The 19,684-nt window shown below is 44.1% G+C and overlaps 1 protein-coding gene across 4 annotated transcripts in view; it reads left to right on the forward strand.

Moving 5' to 3' along the window:
* The window catches only part of LOC138492643 (tRNA (32-2'-O)-methyltransferase regulator THADA-like), a 511,604-nt gene that overhangs the window by 379,054 nt on the left and 112,866 nt on the right, over nucleotides 1–19,684 (forward strand). For all 4 annotated transcript variants that reach the window (XM_069619943.1, XM_069619946.1, XM_069619944.1 and 1 more), the window contains 2 exons: nucleotides 8,253–8,489; nucleotides 19,417–19,621. In XM_069619943.1, coding sequence (XP_069476044.1) covers nucleotides 8,253–8,489; nucleotides 19,417–19,621 — 442 coding nt within the window. The remainder of the gene's footprint in view (nucleotides 1–8,252; nucleotides 8,490–19,416; nucleotides 19,622–19,684) is intronic.

Below are 19,684 nucleotides of genomic sequence, written 5' to 3' on the forward strand. Positions count from 1 at the left end.
TACCTGTTGGCCTGCTTTTAGGGGTTTACAGGGCTCTTTTAGGGGCCAAGAAACTTGTTTTAAAATTTAGGAAGAGTGAACCTACCTTTGATGACTGGTTGCAGGATTTATCAATTCTCTCTAGCAGGGAGAAGGTGTCCTGTCAGATGAAAAAAAAGCAAGACAAATATTCTGGTATTTGGGACGCTTTTAATGAATTATATGCTTGAATACCCCCTTCTTTTTTCTCTCTTCTTCCGTTTTTCTTTTCTCTTCCTTTTTTCCATACAGGGCGACTGACCTACTGTTGCAAATATATTTCTTATAAGAAGTAGATATGGTTGTTGTCCGGCGGAACCATCTAGCTGTAGATATTGTGCACCCCAAGAGGTGAAAGAAGATCTTAGACATTTGTTAACTGCCTGTCCGGCACTCTCAGGGATTTAGGAATTATATTTGATAAAATTTAACATTTTTGATATATCGTGGGGTAGGGATTAAGTAGGAATGAATGTCTTGCAGGAAGAACTACATCAACGGTTCTTGCGGTGATAGGATTTGTAAAAGCACTGAAATGAAGATTTGACAAACACATGAGCACTTTACAACAATGGTATTTTAAAATGTTTGATTTTTCTCTTTTATGTTCCCTTTAGGAAGTGTTAAGGACTGTCTTCCTTTTTTTTAACTTAGTCCTAGAAATTAAATTAAATTGCATGGGTTTTTAGTATTGTGTGGATGAAATGATGTTATATGAATTGTTTTATATAGTATAATTGTCATGCCTCGATAATTTGATTGTTTGTATTGTCGAGGGCATGCTTTTTTAAAAATTAGAATGTTTTGAAAGGAATTCTTATAATTCTTAGTTGATTGTTGTTATAATGTGTATATTCTTGTCAATTTGTTAAAGGCAAATGTGCCAAATAACTTAAAAAATAAAAATGTCTAATTTGTATTTATTTGTCTGTTATATATGCTTCCTATGTTTTTTGTATCTGTTATAAAATCAAAAAAAAAGATTTACACAAAAAAAAGAAATTCTCTTAGAAGCACATACAACAAGATTTAGTATAGTGACATATTTGTCAATCTGCGTCTATGGCCCCGGGTTCAGAAGTCGACTGAGCATTTCAGTTTCAGTTTGCATTTGGCAAAGTCCTTGGCAGCCGCACGATTTGTGAAGATGTGTATGGTCACTGGATGTCATCTTAAGCTTGGCAGGGAACATCATAGCGTATGAGAGGACTGCCTTTTTCATTCATTCTTTGGCCTTCTGAAGTCACCTACTTGATTCCTAAACGCTAAGGCTAAGGTCTGGGAATAACACAATGTTGTCAGATCTGAATTTCAAAGTGTTTAGCAGTGGGCAGTAGAATGTTGCATTCTCTGTAATTAAGGATCCTGAAGATGATTAATTGGATGAGTTCATGGCGGGGGCTGATTATCAACTATCTATGGGCGCGCCCCACAATGAAATGTTGAGACCCTGGTAGATTTTCAAGGATTTTGAGCAGCAGCTTTTCAATAACCTCCTCCATTCTGCCTTCAATGTGTGTGGATGCGGGGATGCCCCGTCAAGCAGATGTTATTTCTTCTGGACCTTCTTACAAGGTCCTCACATTTGGCCCTCATTTTTTAAGTTCTGTCTTAAGTTTGTCCACATCTCTCCTCAGTAGAATTGAGCAGCCCTCAATTGAGGATACTTTAGTCTCCACTTCAGTTACCCCTCGGCAGAGTTTCTCAATTTGAGCTGCTGATGTAGCCATCTCACACGACAACAAGTCTTTATTCTGTTCCTTCGCTTCAACACTGTTTTTAACAGATGCCAGTGTAATCAGTGACAGTAGACAGATTCATAGGCGCACTTGACACATCATCCACTCCATCCAGAGGGCCTTGTGCACCAGTGCACCGCTGCCCCTGAGGGGTGCCTGTGTATGCATCCAATTTGGCCTTTTTTTTTATTGCCCATAATTTCAGGCCCGCGTAGATTCATGGGGTACAGATAAACATGGAACTTTTCCATCCGCGCAACGTTGCTATTTTTGTTCTTCTTTTGCCCAGCTGTGTCTGGCTGTCACTCCTCACTCCGGGGGCTCACTCTGCGCATCCCTCAAGCCAACCTTTCCCTCAAACCAGACCTCTGCCAACTAGTAGGGCAGGTCCTCATTGTTGACATGTAGCCTTGCCGCCACTGTGACTCCGGCCCAGGCTGTAGGCAGCGAGACAAGGAGTAGAGCAGGAGCAGCGCCACATGTTCTGCTAACGCAAGTGCCCGGCCAGTGGCGCGTCTTTCCATTCCTCCAAGACCCTACCCTCTGGTTCCAACGGGCACCAGTGTTTGCCCAAACGAAGGATGCAGCTCCTCGGCCATAGGTGCCCAGCAATCCGGCCCGAAACACCAACACACAGGGCAGGTCCGTCAGGCCTTGGGGGTCGCTCCGGCAACTCCGTTGCCTCTCCTCTGCTCTCACAACCAGGACTGTCTGCACACTCCACACATTCAGGGACATGTCTGCACTATTTAACTGGTGTCACTTCACATGTAGCTGCTAATAGATTTAAAGGAGATAAAGCCTGGCGGTGAGCTTGGTCAAACTGCGGTCATATTGTTTTCAGAGCTCTTGCGCCCCCTACCCCATCTTTCCTGTTGTGGTTAAGGAAAATGTGTGTAGAATGTAGTACACCCGTTGTGCCCAAGGAAAGTGTCAAGACACAATTTCAATTTTGCAAATTCTGTAGGTCCTCTTCAGGGTCCCTTTTAGCATTAGGCTTCCTTTCCCTTTCCTGGATCGTTGACCTATTTATATTTTTCAGGGGGATTTCTACTAACGGCCCATCGTGCCTCTGCAACCCCTTTTCGCACACTTAGACTATATGGTCCCTGGTCGCCCATAAGGCGTCCAGACCCGGGGGTGCTTCTTAACCACTCCATGTGTACCCTATGGTGATTATATCACCCAACATCGGTTTTATAGGCTAGACCGGTGTCAGCTGTAAGTTAGTTTTGAGCCTCATCAGCGGTGCAAGCCTTTTTACTGCATTCACAGCCAAATATACCTTTGGAGTACCAATGTATTTTTTAGCCATACTGTGTCATTTCGTTTTAGGTGCATTCTTCGTTAAGCGGGCCTAAATGACAGTTGTGCACATGTGAAGTGTTTGTGAGCCCAGCCCTGCAAATCTCTGTAGTGGTTTGAAGTAATGTATAGCAGTTCCTGACCCTAAGAAGGCCATATCACAATTTGGCACTATTGCTTAATTTTTAGTCCCAGGTTTGGCCATTCTATCACAGCTTGGTGCACATGAATTGCCTATTGATTTCTATAGGGAACATTTTGCTCCTCTAAACATCTGAAGTGTGACTTTGGGGTACTTATCTACCCCAGGAAATTATTCCTGCATCCAGTTTGGGTCAAGGAAGTTTTAGGGCAAAGACTGGAATTTTAGCTTTCAACTGTGATCTTTTAAATGTATTTTTAAAGTTATGCATTTAACTTTTGATAACGTGATTTTCGCATTAAACGGTACTTTTATTCTGGTGACATTTATTTTTCCTCAAGTGTAATATGTTGGCGCTCCGAGCCTAAATGCCTCTTGTTTTCTGGTGCCCTTTAGCTGGATTTTAGGAATGTTACCCTCTCTACTCTCTTTATTTACTGCAATGTGTGCATTTGCATTTCCTTAAAACTATGTCCCAGAGCTATAGAGAGACTCTGACTTTTTTGGTGTTGGCATTGGGGTGCTGTTTGACTATTATAACTGTATATTTTAATGTCTGTCCCCTTCTATTCGCACCCCTTGCTCTATATGCAATGCGTCTGTCACCTGATAGCGGACCTAAACTATAATATAGCAGTAAGGATGTGTTTTTGTGGCATTCACTGTTTTTATAATACACTAGGTATATGTTGAATGTGTGATTTGTTTACTAAAGTACTTATTTAACTAATATAAGTATGTTTCTGAAGCTTATGGAGCTGCTTAAAATCACATGCTTTGCATAGGCCGCCATCTAGTGGTAGATGCAGAGTATTGCACATGTTGTTTTTGAAGTTCGAAAAGGGACGTCAAGTAGGCGTGTTTGTAATGTAGTGTGATGTCTACAGTATTCATGATCCCTCATGCTTCAAAGTCCCTCAGATTATGTTGTGCTCCATCGTGGTCGGACGTGTTACGCAGAGACTATAACACTTAATAAGGTGTATATTTTTCAGTAAGCCAGTGTGATGTATTTTCTATGGAGAAGTGTGTGTGGGCTAATTGTACCTTTGTGTCATCGAGCGAAACTTTAAAAGACATGGGCTCATGTTAATTAAAAGGTGCGGGTAACCAATGCAGATGAGTTGTTCAACCTGGAATGAAAATAATTACAATTCATTTTTGTGGTAAAAAATTATTAAAATCAAAATAGGTCAACCCTCAGTTTCGTTGGTTGGAAATCTGTGATTCTTTATAAATTAATTTAATTAAATGTTTTAAATGAAAAGACTTCAATATAGTATCTGCAAAAATCAAACAATCTGTTATATTTTCCTTTCCCTTAAGTGTTGAAAACAGACTAATTTCAAATGTCTAAAATGATATGACTGTAAATATGTCTGCAGCATTGTCGCTCGTCTTCGTTTACTTTAACATGCTAGAACATCAGGTTGTGAAGTCCTTTTGGGGAGCCCCATCACAGGCACAGCTTCAGGGAAATTTTTGGCTACTATCTGAGCTGAGACTAGCCTGACCTCAGCCCACTTAAAGCACTGCAGAAGCGTGGTGGTGTTTGAGGGTGTTTGGTTGGGAATAGGGTAAGGAATGAGGAAGGGGAGCAGGAGGGAGGCAGAAGTGGGATGGAGAGGGGTACATGTTTGAGAATGCAGGGGAGGGATCGAAGGAGATGTGCGGGGCAAAGAGAAGTGGACAGGAGATGTGGGAGAGGGAGGTGTCAAGGAAAGAGTTGGAACAACGGGTGGAGGTGAGGATGATGGGAAGGGAAGGAGGAGAAAGCAGCTGGGGAGGTGCATGGACATCTTTCACACTTATTGTTCTTTCACATGTACACCTAGTGGACATCGTGGCGCCCATGGGCGTAATTATAGGGGGGGTCAGGGGGTTTTGTCCCCCCCAACTTCTGTGGCATGCCTTTTTGTCCCCCCCAACTTTTGGAGGGATGGTAGGGGGGCCGCAATAATCAATTATGTAATTGGACAGCGCAAGCCCAGCTGGGGTGCTCAGCAAGGCTTGCGCTGCCTCATTACGTAATGCAGAGATGCTGGGCAGCTGCGCTGCAACACATTCAGGGCTGGGATGCCCTGCGTTGCTCAGTCCCTCACCCTGGCTGGCCTGACTCAAAGTCAGCAGCAGGGTGCTGAACTGGGTGTTGCAGGGCCTGGCGCCTATGCTGTCACGCAAGCAGCAGCACTTCCGGGGGCCAGCGGCACAGAGCATTGCTTTCCGGCTTCGTGTTTGTGCGACATACCGACAGGAACAGCTTCCTGGTTTCTGTCTGGAGGCGCGTGAGTGCGAAGAGGTTAGGTCGGTGTAACATGAGAAATGGCCCGGACGACATTTGAAAGCAGAGCAGAGGTACGTTAAAAAATGTTTTATTGTGTTTGTGTATATTTGTTGGGGAGCTCTGTCCAAGTCCTCTGAGGCAAAATACATGTAAACTTCCGAATTTGCATAAGGATAGCACCAACAGAAGTGACTTCACAGAAAAGGACATTGCAAGGCGCAACATCAGTCTTTGATACTTGGAGACACCTTAGAAGTGACTTTAGAATAAGTTGCCATAAATAAGCCAACTTACAAATAACGTTGTGGTGCAACAAACCTAAATTGCACTATTGATATATATGGAGCAACTCAACAGTCATTAAGCTCTTCTATTAACATAAGCTTTGAAGTGAATCAATCACTTATAGAGCTGCAGGTAAGGCACAATGATTAAATGATTTGGTCAGGATCACACACTTGGTTAAATGGTGAAACTGGGATGTGGACAATTTACGTGACCATGCACATCTTTCTCACAGGCTTAGTTGATATAGATATTTATTAAGGTTTTGCTTTACGTTTCATGTGCTTATTAATTATATAATGCATATAAAATATAATTATTTATAGCAATGCATTGGAAACAAACCACATTACATAATAAACTAGCCTTTCATAGTAAACTAAACATACACTATATACATCGACATAGACATAGACATATCTTGAGCAATGGGAGTATGGCTTTAGTTTTATTCTCCCCATTCTGCATGTAAAGTCACAATAGCATCATGTAGATTAATGTGAGCCTAACAAATCCCCCTTGTGTTTTAAAGCCATAGTCATTATTTCATAAAGCATGCAACATTATGCACCCTTCTCACTTCTGATCACGCCCTCCCATTCACATTTCTAAAGGGACAAAATTCCTTGCTAATAGTGCCCCCCTCTATCCCATCAGTGCCTAATGACTCACATTGTAATACTCTGATACAACGTGAGGACCCTCTGCGGCCCGGAGCTCCTTGGAACATTGTTCAGGCAACGGGACACCTTTACCATTCGGAACAGGTAAGGGGTCCTGCTGCCAGGACAATGTCATGCTGAGCAGGAATTGCTCAGCACACATTGTCCTGTCAGCTTTGGCGTTGGGCATCCTCTTAGAGGTGCCGAATGGGAGAGGTGTCCCAATGACAAATGTCCCAGTCTGGCTCTTAAAAGAGCTACGGGGGGGCAGCTTGACAGCCCCCTTGCGACTCTCCCGCTCGGTACTCCACTGCTTGGAGCCATTTGAACACAGGAAAACATACCTTAATTTTAATCAGTCAGAATCCTGTAGAAAAAATCTATCAGCACGTAGACATTTAAGGTGCTGCGCAGAACCCAAGTTTGGACATAAATGGCATTTAAACATATATACCAAATATACTTGGTCACCCACTGCACTGCATTAACCAATGGTTTCTGCCTTTGAATGAAAGGAAAAATCGGGCCATTACTGACATTGCATTGAATCTGGTCCTTTCGGCCATGGCTTTATAGTTCAGCTAGGTCCAGTCAACGTAGCCCAAAATTTCAGGTATCAGGGGGTGATAAAGTCTGGTCTGCTCAATGGACGTTGCACCACTGTTTCCATGTGTTATTGTAAATGTACATATAAATGTTGCGTGCACACAGTGTATGTCAGTGGAGGTGCTGGGTGCATTTGTGTGTGAGTGAGAGTGTGTGTAAGCATATCTGTGTTGACTTTTGTGTCTGAATGAATGATAAATAATGCATTGGTTGTATGTTCTAGTGGAATAAATTTGTGAATGTTATGTTGTGTCACTGGGTGCATGGCAGGCCGGCTGAAGATGTGTGGGGACCCAATTGAATTTTAAAGATAAGCCACCAGTCTTATGAAAGTTATAACAGAGCATCAGCAATGGACTCTTGTGGTGTAGCAATTTAGTGTTATCCCTCAGGGATTTAGGTTGTTTAACCGACGTACAAAATCACAACAGAATTAATCGCAGTCATTATCGCTGCAAATACGTTTTTAGCTCGGTACAAAAAACCAAACCCATGTCCTCTCAAACCACCAGTACACCCATAACCCCCCCCCCACTTAACTTTTCTCCATCCGCTGCCTCTCCTGTAATCTGCAGCGTCAGATCCATCCCTTTAACATGGGTCGGATCTGTCGCTACAGCGTCCCTTTTCTTCTTTTTTTGTTGGGTCCCCTGCCACCAATGCTGAGGAAGCGGGGGACAACCCTGCAACCGCCAAAGCCAAAAATACCAAACATGGGCTCAGGGGGCCACCCCTGCAACCACTGCTCTTCATGTTCGGTATCTTCGGCTTCGAACTAATGGTGGAGACCAAATTCGGTCAAATCTACCATTCGACCACCTTTTTTTAACAATTTGGCCGAAACGATTCCCCTGAGCCACCACCCGCCCTCCCTTCATCCCACCCCTTTCCTTCAGTTGTCATGTCTCCCCCCAACATTTTCAGCAAAGTTACTGCACTGGTGGCACCATAGCCCCAGGACTGGGAAAGACGTTCTAGGACTAGATTTGGAATAGTTGAATTTCCTCCATATTTCCTCCTCTTCATTCTCCTGGGGGAAATACTTGCTCATCTGCTTATTGAATGGTGGTTGCATTTTACTGTGTTTTACACATTTTTGGTGGTACCTTGCACGTGTTCAGCGTTTTTGTATTAGGGCACTTCTCTGTATTACAAGGTTCCATTAACATTCCAGTCATTCTCAACACATATTTTTGTATTTTATCCTACAGCTCCTCTTCCTGTTTCGTGGAGCCCCTGCACCAGCTGTCGGGAAACCCAATATTTGCTGTTCGCGAGATGGCAGCTCAGGCCCTGGTGCCTGCTGTTCCTGTGGTGGAGTACGGGAGTCTCTTGCTTCGACTGGTTGAAGAATTAGCCTCCGGGGCCGGTGCCATCTCCCACAATGCTTTGCATGGGCGTTTACTGCAGATACAAGCGCTTCTGGCTCAGGCATTGGCTACAGACAGGTACTGGCTACAGAGAACAGCACAAGACAGGCGTACGGGAAAGTGGGACCACTAAAGCCTGGATGTAATTCAGTGTAATTCTCTCCTTCTTTTGGGATTGGGGCTGAGGGGGGGGATGACTAGGCTGGATGGCCGATGATGCAAAACAGCGTTCGATTTACATTTCTTCTCCCAGTTCACAAATCTATCCACATTAAGGCACCACCGTATCTATCTTCCTCTATACAACTGTATAAGTCTTCTTGTAATCTCTGCTCTGCCTCCTTGACTACACTCGCGGCACCTCACCATTAATGCGCTAACGCTCGCTTCCACTCTTTCTCTCTTCCTGCTCTATTTTCATGGAATCCAGACATCCGAGAAAGAGTACCCACCGATTTTATTCAAAACCAAACTAAAAGCTGACCTCTTAACCTACCTCCCAACTGCCTTCTAGCTAAGATTTCTCCCTCGCCTCTATCCTGTCTCTGTCTCTTACTTCTCTGCCGCCTCTCTAGCACTTCTTGGTTGTCCTTCATCTATGTATGTCCACCCATGTATTGTCCCCATTGCATTGACTGTTCTATTTATTCCTCTCTGCAACCTGGTCAGAATGTCACTCGAACTAGCCCCATTGTAAGATCACTGCTTCCCTGTAAAATCTGATTTCTTATCTATTGTACATTCCTTTGTGATCAAAAGAGTATTGTTTCTCCCTTTATATAAATATAAAGTTTTGGGACCCAAAAGGGGCAAATATGGACCCTGAAGGTGTGGGCTACTGCCAAGGTGTCCCTTAGTCAACTAAGGTCATACTGGTTCTGGTTGGTGGGATTTTACTTTAAGAGTGGCTGCCCACATTGTAGTTGTTTTGGCTGGCATGAAGTATATTACTGAAGGGAGACTCTAATGTTATGAAATCCAATCAACAGGCAACTGTACTTTATTGCACGTGTGTTATTGAAGACTAGGGCTGATCATCAGGGTCCTTTTGCTGATATTAGCTCTGGCTGCAAGCTCACAAAGCAATGTGTGGGGTTATCTGGAGTCAAATGCAGTGGCGGGCTGTGTGGGATTCCTTTTGGAATCGACATCTGTTAAGGAGATTTATCGCTTTTATGCTTAATCCCCTCTCCCTCAGCACCTTTTGCTGGACTTCTGGACCTTTTTCTTGTTCTCCTAAAAGAGGGGAGCCTTTTTCCCCTCATTCATTCTTTCTTGCTCTGACCATGGAAACCCTGTTCATTGTGTTTTACCTTTTTAAAGGCATCTGTGTTTCACTTTTGCAGCACACAGCACCCTATGTGCAATGTTGCTGGTAGTCCTTTGGGCTCTCCTTTTTTATTCTTTTATTTTCCTTAACAAACTACTGTTCCCAAGGTTAGAGGGTTACTTGTTATCCTTCTTAGCCTTTCCTCTCGAGCGATCAGCACACACCACCCTACGTGGATCGCTGAGGGGATACCTAGTATCCCCTTTCTCTCTGCTCCTGTAACATTTATTTTTTTATTACATTTTTGTAAAATTATTTTTCATTTGTATAGCGTGCACCAACCCTCAGGCATCTGAGTGTGTTTAAAGGAAATCGGTTATATGGTGGCCAAGGGCGCATTTAGTGCTTAGTCGAGCACAAGTTACACAGATATAGATAAGCAATGCAGAGACATAAAATATTTTGTCTCTGCATATATTTGTTACAGTAACAACTCTATAGTTATGGCTGGTGGAAGTGGATGTGTTCTACCAACATTTGTGCTATTTATGTCCGCAGGCTGTATTCACATGCTCCTTTCTTTTTCTTGCCATTTCTTGTGTGGTTGTTCTTTTTTGGTCCTTCCTCTACCATCCTGGGAGGGAGAGGTCCTGATTTGAGTTTTGTCTTCGGGGGGGAACCCTGTGGGTAGCCCTCTGAGGCTCCAGTATGTCTGCAAGGACAGGAGGCATGGGAGGAACCTGAAACTCTGCTATCCTTTGTGTTGTGGTGTGCCTGAATGGAACCAGTTCCCACTGGTGGGCTGGCTGTCCTGATTGGACAGCCACCTGCCCCTTTCTGTAAACTGCAGGGAGAATTTGCAGAGGATGAGTGTGGAATCCTGATAAAAGGGGAGGTTCTTGAGGCAGAAGGCAAGTCGACCACTGGAACAGAAGATCCGAAGAAGAAGACGACCAGACACGCCTGCAGCCCCTTCCAGTAACCGTGAAGAGACCACTTCTGTCCTGACCCTGTTTTTGAATCAACAGAGGGTCTCCAAAGAGGCAGACTCTTTTCCTTTGGCTGGTGGGACCAACTAGCTATAAGACGGCCTGCAGAGTTAACCATCCCCCGACGTGCTGTGACGTACCTGGGCTGCAAACCGCCAATACCAGGGTACCTCTGACCCAATTGCAGTGCATAGTCTTCCCCTGAACGAATCCTCCCAGGACTTTGGTGAGCTCCACTTGAACCTCCAGGGACAAAATCCCCCCCTCCTCAAAGTCGCCTCACCAGAGTGCAGGGCCAAGAAATCCACCCGGATTGACCGGGCGGTTACTGTTCATCCTTGGAGCCTGTAAAAAGGCGCCAAAACTGCACACTCATGTGGGACTACAAAGAATTCCTTGCTGAGAGCCCTTTCTTTTGACTGCTGCTGCAACATCCATTCCAGAGTCCCTCTTTTCGTCACCTCAACTAAGGAACAGGAGCTCGGGTCAACCGCTGATGCACCCTGAAAGAATTCAGCTGCATCTTCTTCATCACTTCTCAGGTACTGTGGGGCTCGGGATAAATACTTAACTCAAGCCATTTTGTCACTCGTGTGTTACTCGAGTCCTGATTGCAGTGTTTGGATGTTCACCCATACCGTTCGCTGATGACGTTTTGACCAACAATGATAATAATAATGATGTGTTTATTTATATAACGCCTTAATCCAAAGTGCTTTACATAGCACATATTTACATACAATATCACTCAACCGAAATTGGTACTCATTTATCGACCTCGGAAGGATGAAAGGCTGGGTTGGCCTTGCCGGGATTCAAACCTGTGGCCTGCAGATCACGCTCAGATCACAGCAGCAAGCGATCACCCCCTGGGCTATCTTAGACAAGAATTCTACTGACTTATAATCAAAGTATCCAACTTTACCTTGCCTGCTGCTGTGTTACCTGCATTCCCTCCAAACTGACTCTGAAGAACGCATAACTAGTTAGAGATGGACTGCTAAAGCCATGTAGCCTGTGAGAAATATGATAAGCCTATAAAAGTATTGAACTGCTATTGCTGGTGCTGAATAACCCTTTTTATTCCTACAACATAACGTTATGTGAGTGACTACAATGCGTGATTTTACTTATCATTGAACTGTGTTAATGACATGTACAGTTAATGACTTTTGTACTTTTAGTACTTACTTGAATGGGCGATTACCAGCTTAAATCACCCGAAAGCCGCCGGACCAGATGGGATACCTCCCTGTGTGCTGAAACGGGACCCTGGCTTTTGGACAGGAATCCTGAAAACAAAATTTGATAATATCTACCTTTCTTCCATCTTTCCACGATCTTGGCTTCAATCCATTATCGTCCCCATTTTCAAAAAAGGCAATCCTGCCGAGACAGGAAACCTCCGTCCAATCGCTCTCTGGACGCTTCGCCAAAAGGTTTTTTTCCATCCTGTTATTAAGAGAGCTGCAATTGTACATAAACCATAACCACATACTATCCCGATTCCAGATTGGCTTTCGCACGCAGATGGGCACTATGTTAAATGCCACCATAATGGCTCATCTGCTTGCGAAAACCAAAGTATGCAACTCGGGTCCGATATACATGGCATCGATAGACCTCTCTGCAGCTTTCAACTGCGTGATTCGAAATTTATTGTGGGAACAAATTCTCAAATGTGGCACTGGTTACCCTAATTTCAAAACTTCATCAAAACACCTCTTATTTGTTAAGGGTCAACCAATCGGGCGCTACAACCCACCCTATATCTACATCCGTAGGTGTCAAATAAGGGTTGCAACCTAGCCGCAACCCTGTTTAATTTATATCTGTCTGACATCGACAATCTTTGGCTTCAAGGCACTTGTTTACCAGCCAAACGTGGACACCTACAGCTGCATTGGTTGGCCTTTGCTGATGATATTCTGATTTTTGACTGCACACCTTATGGGCTACAAGTCAAACTAGACTTATTAACACATTACTCACAGGAGCACAATCAGCACTTTAATGTTACCAAATCAAGAATAATCTTCAAGCATCTCAAAAGGAAAACACTTGCTTTGAACTGGTCTATTGATGGAGTTCATGTAGATCGTGCAAATTTCGATCAAATATTTGGGGTATGACCTAGCGGACTCCAACGCTTTAAAGATGTGGAAGCTTGCGCTACGCAAGAAAATCATCCCACTAATCGCGCAAATGCGCATTGTCTACAACAAATACTGCAAATTCTCTATGCTACCCTTAATTGAATTCTATATCCTCAAAGTAGAGGCAATTATACCTACGCTCTCGATATGTGCTTGATTAACATCGAGAATACTCTTGACCAAATCCAAGGATCTTTATGGAAACAGACATTGGGATTAGCAAACTCATTACCGAACGCCATACTCAGACATAAATTAGGTCTTTCTGCTCTGTCTGCAAGATATCAATGGCGACTACTTAACAATTTTGCTAAAATGATGTTTCCTTCTACAAACTCGTTATACGAGAACCTGGGCACTATGATAGTAGACCTCAATTGCAAAATTTCACGACAGAATGTTATTCTTGCTGCTGGAAATCGGTCTAAATGTCGATTATTTGCAATCCAGGCTAGGCTATGTTAAAAAAAAAAACTTTATGAACGAGATTGGAGTCACACGGTCAATCAAATGTCTATTTATCAGAATTACAAGGAAATGACACATTTTATAACCAACCGATTACCGCGTCAACTTTACCTTATTTGTTTTCCCTGCAATAAGTCACATGATCTCTATCTCAGATTCAAACTCAATCAGATTGGCACATATGAAAGAATCGAGCACTGGTATCTGCACATCAAAGAGGTATCGAGCGGAACACGTAGGTTTTGCAATAACCAAACACAAAGAAAAACTATTAAACACCTAGTTATCTTTTGTGACTTCTTTGAAGAGCAGAGACTTAATATCTTTGGTCATAATAAAATTGGCATTACAGAATTCTCAAGAGATTGGGTATGTCTAACCTGCATGTGGGGCACCAGTATTAGCCTGGTCCTTTCATTAACTCGACTGTTTGCAATTATAAATGAAGAGCTTGTGATGAAATGACGGTCATACTTAGAGCAAACAAATTGTTAATAGAGTTATCCTAAATACTAGTGGATAGCTGTCAGAACCCGCATTTACTGACTATTATTCTATCACAATGTAATTTACTTTAACATCAGGGTTTCTGACGTCTGCACTGATGTAGTTCGCTGTAAAAGTCTTGGATGTCAATGTATGATCTCTCGTTTGTTTGTTTCTTTGTTAAATGACGTAAGCAAGGTCCATCACATACTATTTTGGGAATATCCTATGCTTTCCCATGTTGAGTTGCTTGTATGCTACTATCGCTGACTTTACTGTTGATGATCTGCTGTTTACTTCTTACTCATTGTAATCTCAAAGGAGGTCTATGCTTACTTTAGCATGTACCCATATCAACAAAATGTACATCGAAGAAAGCTATATGTTGTTCCAATTTCCAATGATTTTAATTAGCATATTACAAATATGCTTTTTAGCTGTAATTGAATTCTGCCACTAGGAGCATATGACGCAATGTTTGTGTAATTTTATTTACTTTGTCATATGTTAGGTTCTTTTATGTTGTAAAAGTTTGGTTACAAACTAAAAAGGACTTAAATAAACAAACATGTAAAAATAGTACTTACCTGAATATAACTTTGCCTTGTGTTTATAAAATACATGACTATTTTACTATAACTACAAGTGTGTGAGAGTTTCTTTGGGCCTATATATTTACTGAGTTCATTGTACTTACCTACAACTCACATCCTCCTCCTAATATACCTAATATAAGCCTGGCTGCTCTGATATGATATATGATGTGGCTTTTATAACGCGCCTGTGCACATGTGTTTCTAGGCGCGACAAGACAAAGGGGGGAAACAAAGAGAGGACAACGATCTTACGATCTTACTAGGCCTTGTGTCATTCAGATCGCGCAACTGCAGGGAAGAGAGAAGGGGAGAAGTGCCAGGGGGAGGGGAAGGGGAAGTAGAGTTAACTGACAAGTGCAGCAAGCGGGTGATTCATAAGTACAGAGAGAAGGGACTTTAGGGCTGCAGATACAGACCCGTAAATGCTGGGGAGCCCAGAGGCAGTGCGAGGGCAACTGGACATGCAGGAGCCTGGGCCCGAGTTCAGAGGGTGACCAAGTGACCAGTTTGCGGAGCAGTCGGGTGCATAAGCAGGGGAGAGGAAGAGAGAAAGCAGAACCAAAGTGGAAGGTCTTGCATTGTTTCCGGAACCGGAGGTGGTTCTGCTCAAGTTTGAGAGAGGCAGGGAGGCTGTTCCAGAGGGAGGCCCAGCCGAGGAGATAGATCTGCCCCCAACTCTCTGCCTGGAGAGAAGCGTCTGACCCTTAGAGAGTTGGAGGTGGATGAGCGGAGAGCTTGAGAAGGAAGATGTTTTGGAAGAGAAAGTTGGAGGTAGAGCGGTCCCAGCCCACAGAAAGCCTTGTGGACGATGCAGAGGGTCCTGAACTTGATCCTTGCAGCCACGGGAACCAGTGAAGAGATTTCAGAGCTGGAGAGATACGGTCCCTGGGCTTGAGGCCAAGAACAAGTTTCGCAATCCTGTTCTAGATAAGTTGTAAAGGTTGAAGTGTAGAGGCAGGAAGATATTGGAAGAGGCTGTTGCAATAGTCCAGCCTAGAGATGACCAGAGCTCTGGAGACAGTGAGCTTCTGGGGGAAAGTGAGAAAAGGAAAAATACCACTGAGGAGGTGCAGCTGATGGTTTGACTTCTTAGAGACGTCAGAGATGTGAGGAGAGGAGGAGAGGGTGGAGTCAAAGATGACACCAAGGCTCTTAGCCTCACAGGAAGTAGCAGGAAGAGGACCCAGAGTGGGTGCCCAGAGAGAGAGAGGAAAGGAGGCAGCGGGTGTCCCAATGAGGAGGATCCCAGTCTTACTGGCATTAAGATCATTGGTGGCACACTTTTCCTGAATTGCAGCCAGATAGTCTGGTATGAGAGAAGAAGCAGAGGCAGTTGAGGGGAGCCTGAAAGAGAGCTGATTGTCATCCACATAACATTGAAAATTGGAGCAGAAAGTAGCGATGCAGTGGGCAAGAGGTGCCAGGTAGTAGTTGAAGAGCCAGGGAGACAGGTCAGTAGAGAGAAAGATAGAAGAGTGGAAGACCCCAGTTGGACCTGAGAGAGTCGGTCGGTGAGAAAGGAGGTCAACCAGGCCAGGGCCTGATCAGTGATACCAAGGTTCTCGCAGAGGCGATTGAGCAGGATGGTATGGTTGAACATGGCAAAAGCAGAGGATAGATTGAGGAGAATGAGTACAGAAGGGAGATTAGAGTCAATATTGGAGAACAAGTCTTCACGGGTGTTCATGAGAGCAGCTTCCATGCTTCTGGCAGTTCTGAAGCCAGACTGGTGGTCATGGAGGCAACCAACAGATTCAGTATGTAGATTACGCTGGGAGATGGACAGCTTTTCCAAGAGTTTGCCCATGAAAGGAGTGATGGAGAACGGGCGATAGTTAGCTGGAGAGGAAGGATCAGCGAGGTCTTCTTTAGAAGGGGGTGCACAAGAGAGTGCTTAAGGGGGGAGGGGAATGTTCCAGTGGCAAAGGAGTGATTGCAGAAATTGGCCAAGACAGGAGCAAGGATGTTGATGTGGTCCTTGATGGTTCTGGATGAGCAGGGGCGAATCTGCTTTGACAAGACTTTCATAGATCGGACTTCTCTAGAAACATTGTCGGGGGTGAACAGGGGAAAGGAGGAGAAAGGAGGAGGAGAGACGGCCTCAGACGGGACCGGAGTGGTAGAAGAGGAGGAAGAGGAGGTAGAGGAAGAGAGGATGGACCGGATGTCCTGAGTTTTAGTAGTGGAATGAGAGGCCAAGGTTGTGCAGAGGGCCTGGGAGGGAACAGGAGCGGTAGAGAATGCAGCAGGATTGGCCAGCCCCTTGCAGAATTTGAAAAGTTCGGCCATGTTGTTAGATGCCGAAGAGATGCAGGCTTGGGTGAAGGCTCTCGTCTTAGAGAGGACAGAGAGTCTGTAATGCCTTTGAAGGAGGCGGCAGGCCAGTTTGTCAGGGGGTGCTGCCTGATGCCCTCCACTTCCTTTCCGCCGCCCTACACTTGCGTTTAAGGGCAGCGAGGTCGGAATCATACCAAAAGTTGCACTTGGATTTGGGCTTCAAGCAGATCCCCATGACATGGGTAAGGACATCCAGAGTGTTAGAGATATGAAGGTTAGAGAGGGCTGTGTCAGGGTGGGAGTCAGCCAAAGGTGTAGGAGGAGAGAAAGTAGTGGCAAAAGCCTCAATCGACACACACTTCATGGGTCGGATCACCGAGAAGGTAGGTGGCACTGCTGGAGTCGGCTTGACCTGCGGTGTAGAGAGAGAGAAGGTGGTAAGAAAGGAGAAAGTGATCACGCCAAGAGAGAGGACTAGTGAGAGGGTTAGAGAATGGGAGGTCTGAGTAGATCAGAACATCCAGGGTGTGTCCTGCAGTGGGGGGGGAGAGAGAGAGAGAGAGGGGGGGAGAGAGAAGTGGGTGGATGAGAGAGAGAGAGAGAGAGAGAGAGAGAGAGAGAGAGAGAGAGAGAGAGAGAGAGAGAGAGAGAGAGAGAGAGGAAAAAATATGGATGTTCAAGTCTGAGAGGTAGAAAACTGTTCAGGTAAATGACAAGGGAACAGTGGGGGAAGTGTGAGGGCAGCCTTCCGCAAAGTCAGTCTTTTTTTGTTGTTGCAGGATTAGGACCAGGGATCTACTGAACATCAGCTTTGAGCGAGTATTTGGTTTACGTTTGAAATTCAGCTATTTGGCTTAGTTCGAATACTTTCTGGAATTGTTACTCAAAGCTGAAGTTCACTTTCTATGATTATCTTCTCTCTGTTTGAGAGAAGATAGTCTATTATAGAGAGTGGAACTGCCAGGAAAGGTTGCAGAAACCAATAAGCTACTTGCTTATTTTCTGCTGCGAGTGTGGAATTTGCAGCAGCTGATGAGCAAATAGCTTATCGACTGCTGCATCCTTCTCTGGCAGTGTTTTGCTTACTGCGCCCCTCCAAAGGAAGTCCTTGGAGACTCTCCATGAACAAAATACATTCTGCACACCATTGAAGGTGGTGTTATATTAAACTTGAATACACTGCTGGGGCATTGGGCCTGGATATATAGCACACTGCTTGAGGAACGTTATGTAAATGGCACAGCATTTTTCTATGGATACACGCACATTTTCTGATAGTTTTTTATTATTATAGCAATTACAAATTGTGCGTTTATCCATTTGAAAATGTGGTTCCATTTATATAACGTGCCTCCAGCAGTATATTAAACTTTCATTTGTAGCAACAGCGACACACTTTGCTCTCACGGATGTATTTGGTTCTATTCGGCTTTAGCCGAATACCTGGTCGAACTGTTCAGTATTTGGGTGAATAGTAATTTTACTATTTGGTAAACCCCTAGTTTAGACTCCGACCGACCAAGTGGGACCCTTTTGTCGGAAAGGCACAAAACCCTTACGTTGCATCATCTTTTTCCCTGAGGAAGTTTAGTGATAGATAAGGTGTTTGCTTTCAGCGGGGAGCGGGCGGTGTGGAGATGTTATGGAGAGGCCTCTAATTTGTGGTCCAAACAATTTTCTATGCAAAATATCTCAAAGAGATCTAAACTCATATGCACTGTTCCTGGCCTCCCCTTGAGCAGGGCTCAGGCCTGTTACGGAATAGTGAGGTTATTAATGGTTTTTCTAGATTTAAAATATTTGTGAAACACTATAAAGTGTGATTTTCTGACCGACTTTCTGAATGTTAGTCATACCACGGATGGAGCTCGCTATTGACCACTGATTGTAAGCCCATAAAAAGCAGATCACAGCAAACTGAATGTCCTTTAGTGTGGAACAGCTTCATTTTAAAGATGGCTTTCATGGGCTTGTCTTTTTCCTTTTGTGTTTTAGAATATTGAGCACATGCAAGTATTTCAGGGACTGTGGAGCAAGTGTTTCGCTTTACAAATATTCTGTTTTCAGGATTCACTATCACAAAGTATTACCTATATTACTGTTTTTTAATCAGAATATTTAAAGTATTGTGGTAGAATTTATTTTGTACAAATAGTGAATTAGGCTGTTTCAGTGAATGGTTTTGAAACGTGACAATCGCGTATATGTAAGCGCTATAGAGTGGTTCTGATAGTCAAACATGTAGCTCTGATATTACCTAGTCCGCCAAGCCGTAGTACGTGTTAACTTAGATAAATGTTGTCAAACATGGTCGTTGGACAATCCTTGACAAAGGCCAAATGGTGGCATTATGGGAAGCTGCCTTTCGATGGATTTGTACTTGGATAGTCTAAATGCTAAAGAAACGCAGCCGTATGAAAGAATGAAAAATAATTTTACCTATTCCAAGTGCCGCCTTCATTCTTGATTTTGACACACTGTTTCCAATCCCCTGTACAAATCGTTGAACATTAAGGCTCCCAGTGTTTCCAATTCGTGAGTCGCTGTTGACATTTGTGTGGTGAACTCCTGAAATGAATAACTCTAGTGAAATATTTCAGTAGTCGCAACCCTTCATGTGTGGTTAGTTGCGTTTAAAGTTTCCCTGCCGGCCTGCGTGTAGACGCAGAAACCGCTTGCTCTCACTAGATCACTTGTATTTGATGTGCACTTAAAGGTGGGTTTTCCTTAAGACTTCAACCTCTTGCATTGTCTTTTTTTCAGCCTGTCTGAGGCTGCAGTACTGTCTGTTGCCCATGGTCTGGAAAGTTCTTTCTGGTTGGTCACCCCGGCTCAGCACTGCCTTCTAATTCGCTCAGCCTATCTTGGAGTTGTCTCGCTGCTGATGCACTCCTTTCCCCCAGATTTCCTGCAGCAGGTGGAAGAGGCTGTGGGTGCCGAGCTGAGCCACACCCCATCGGAGGTACAGGTAAGAATTTCCATAATGTGGAACTTGGATCCCTTTTTCTGGACCAGTAGTCTCAATTAGAGC

Source organism: Ambystoma mexicanum, chromosome 10 (assembly GCF_040938575.1).
Source record: "Ambystoma mexicanum isolate Mex_15411 chromosome 10, UKY_AmexF1_1, whole genome shotgun sequence".
NCBI lineage: Eukaryota > Metazoa > Chordata > Amphibia > Caudata > Ambystomatidae > Ambystoma > Ambystoma mexicanum.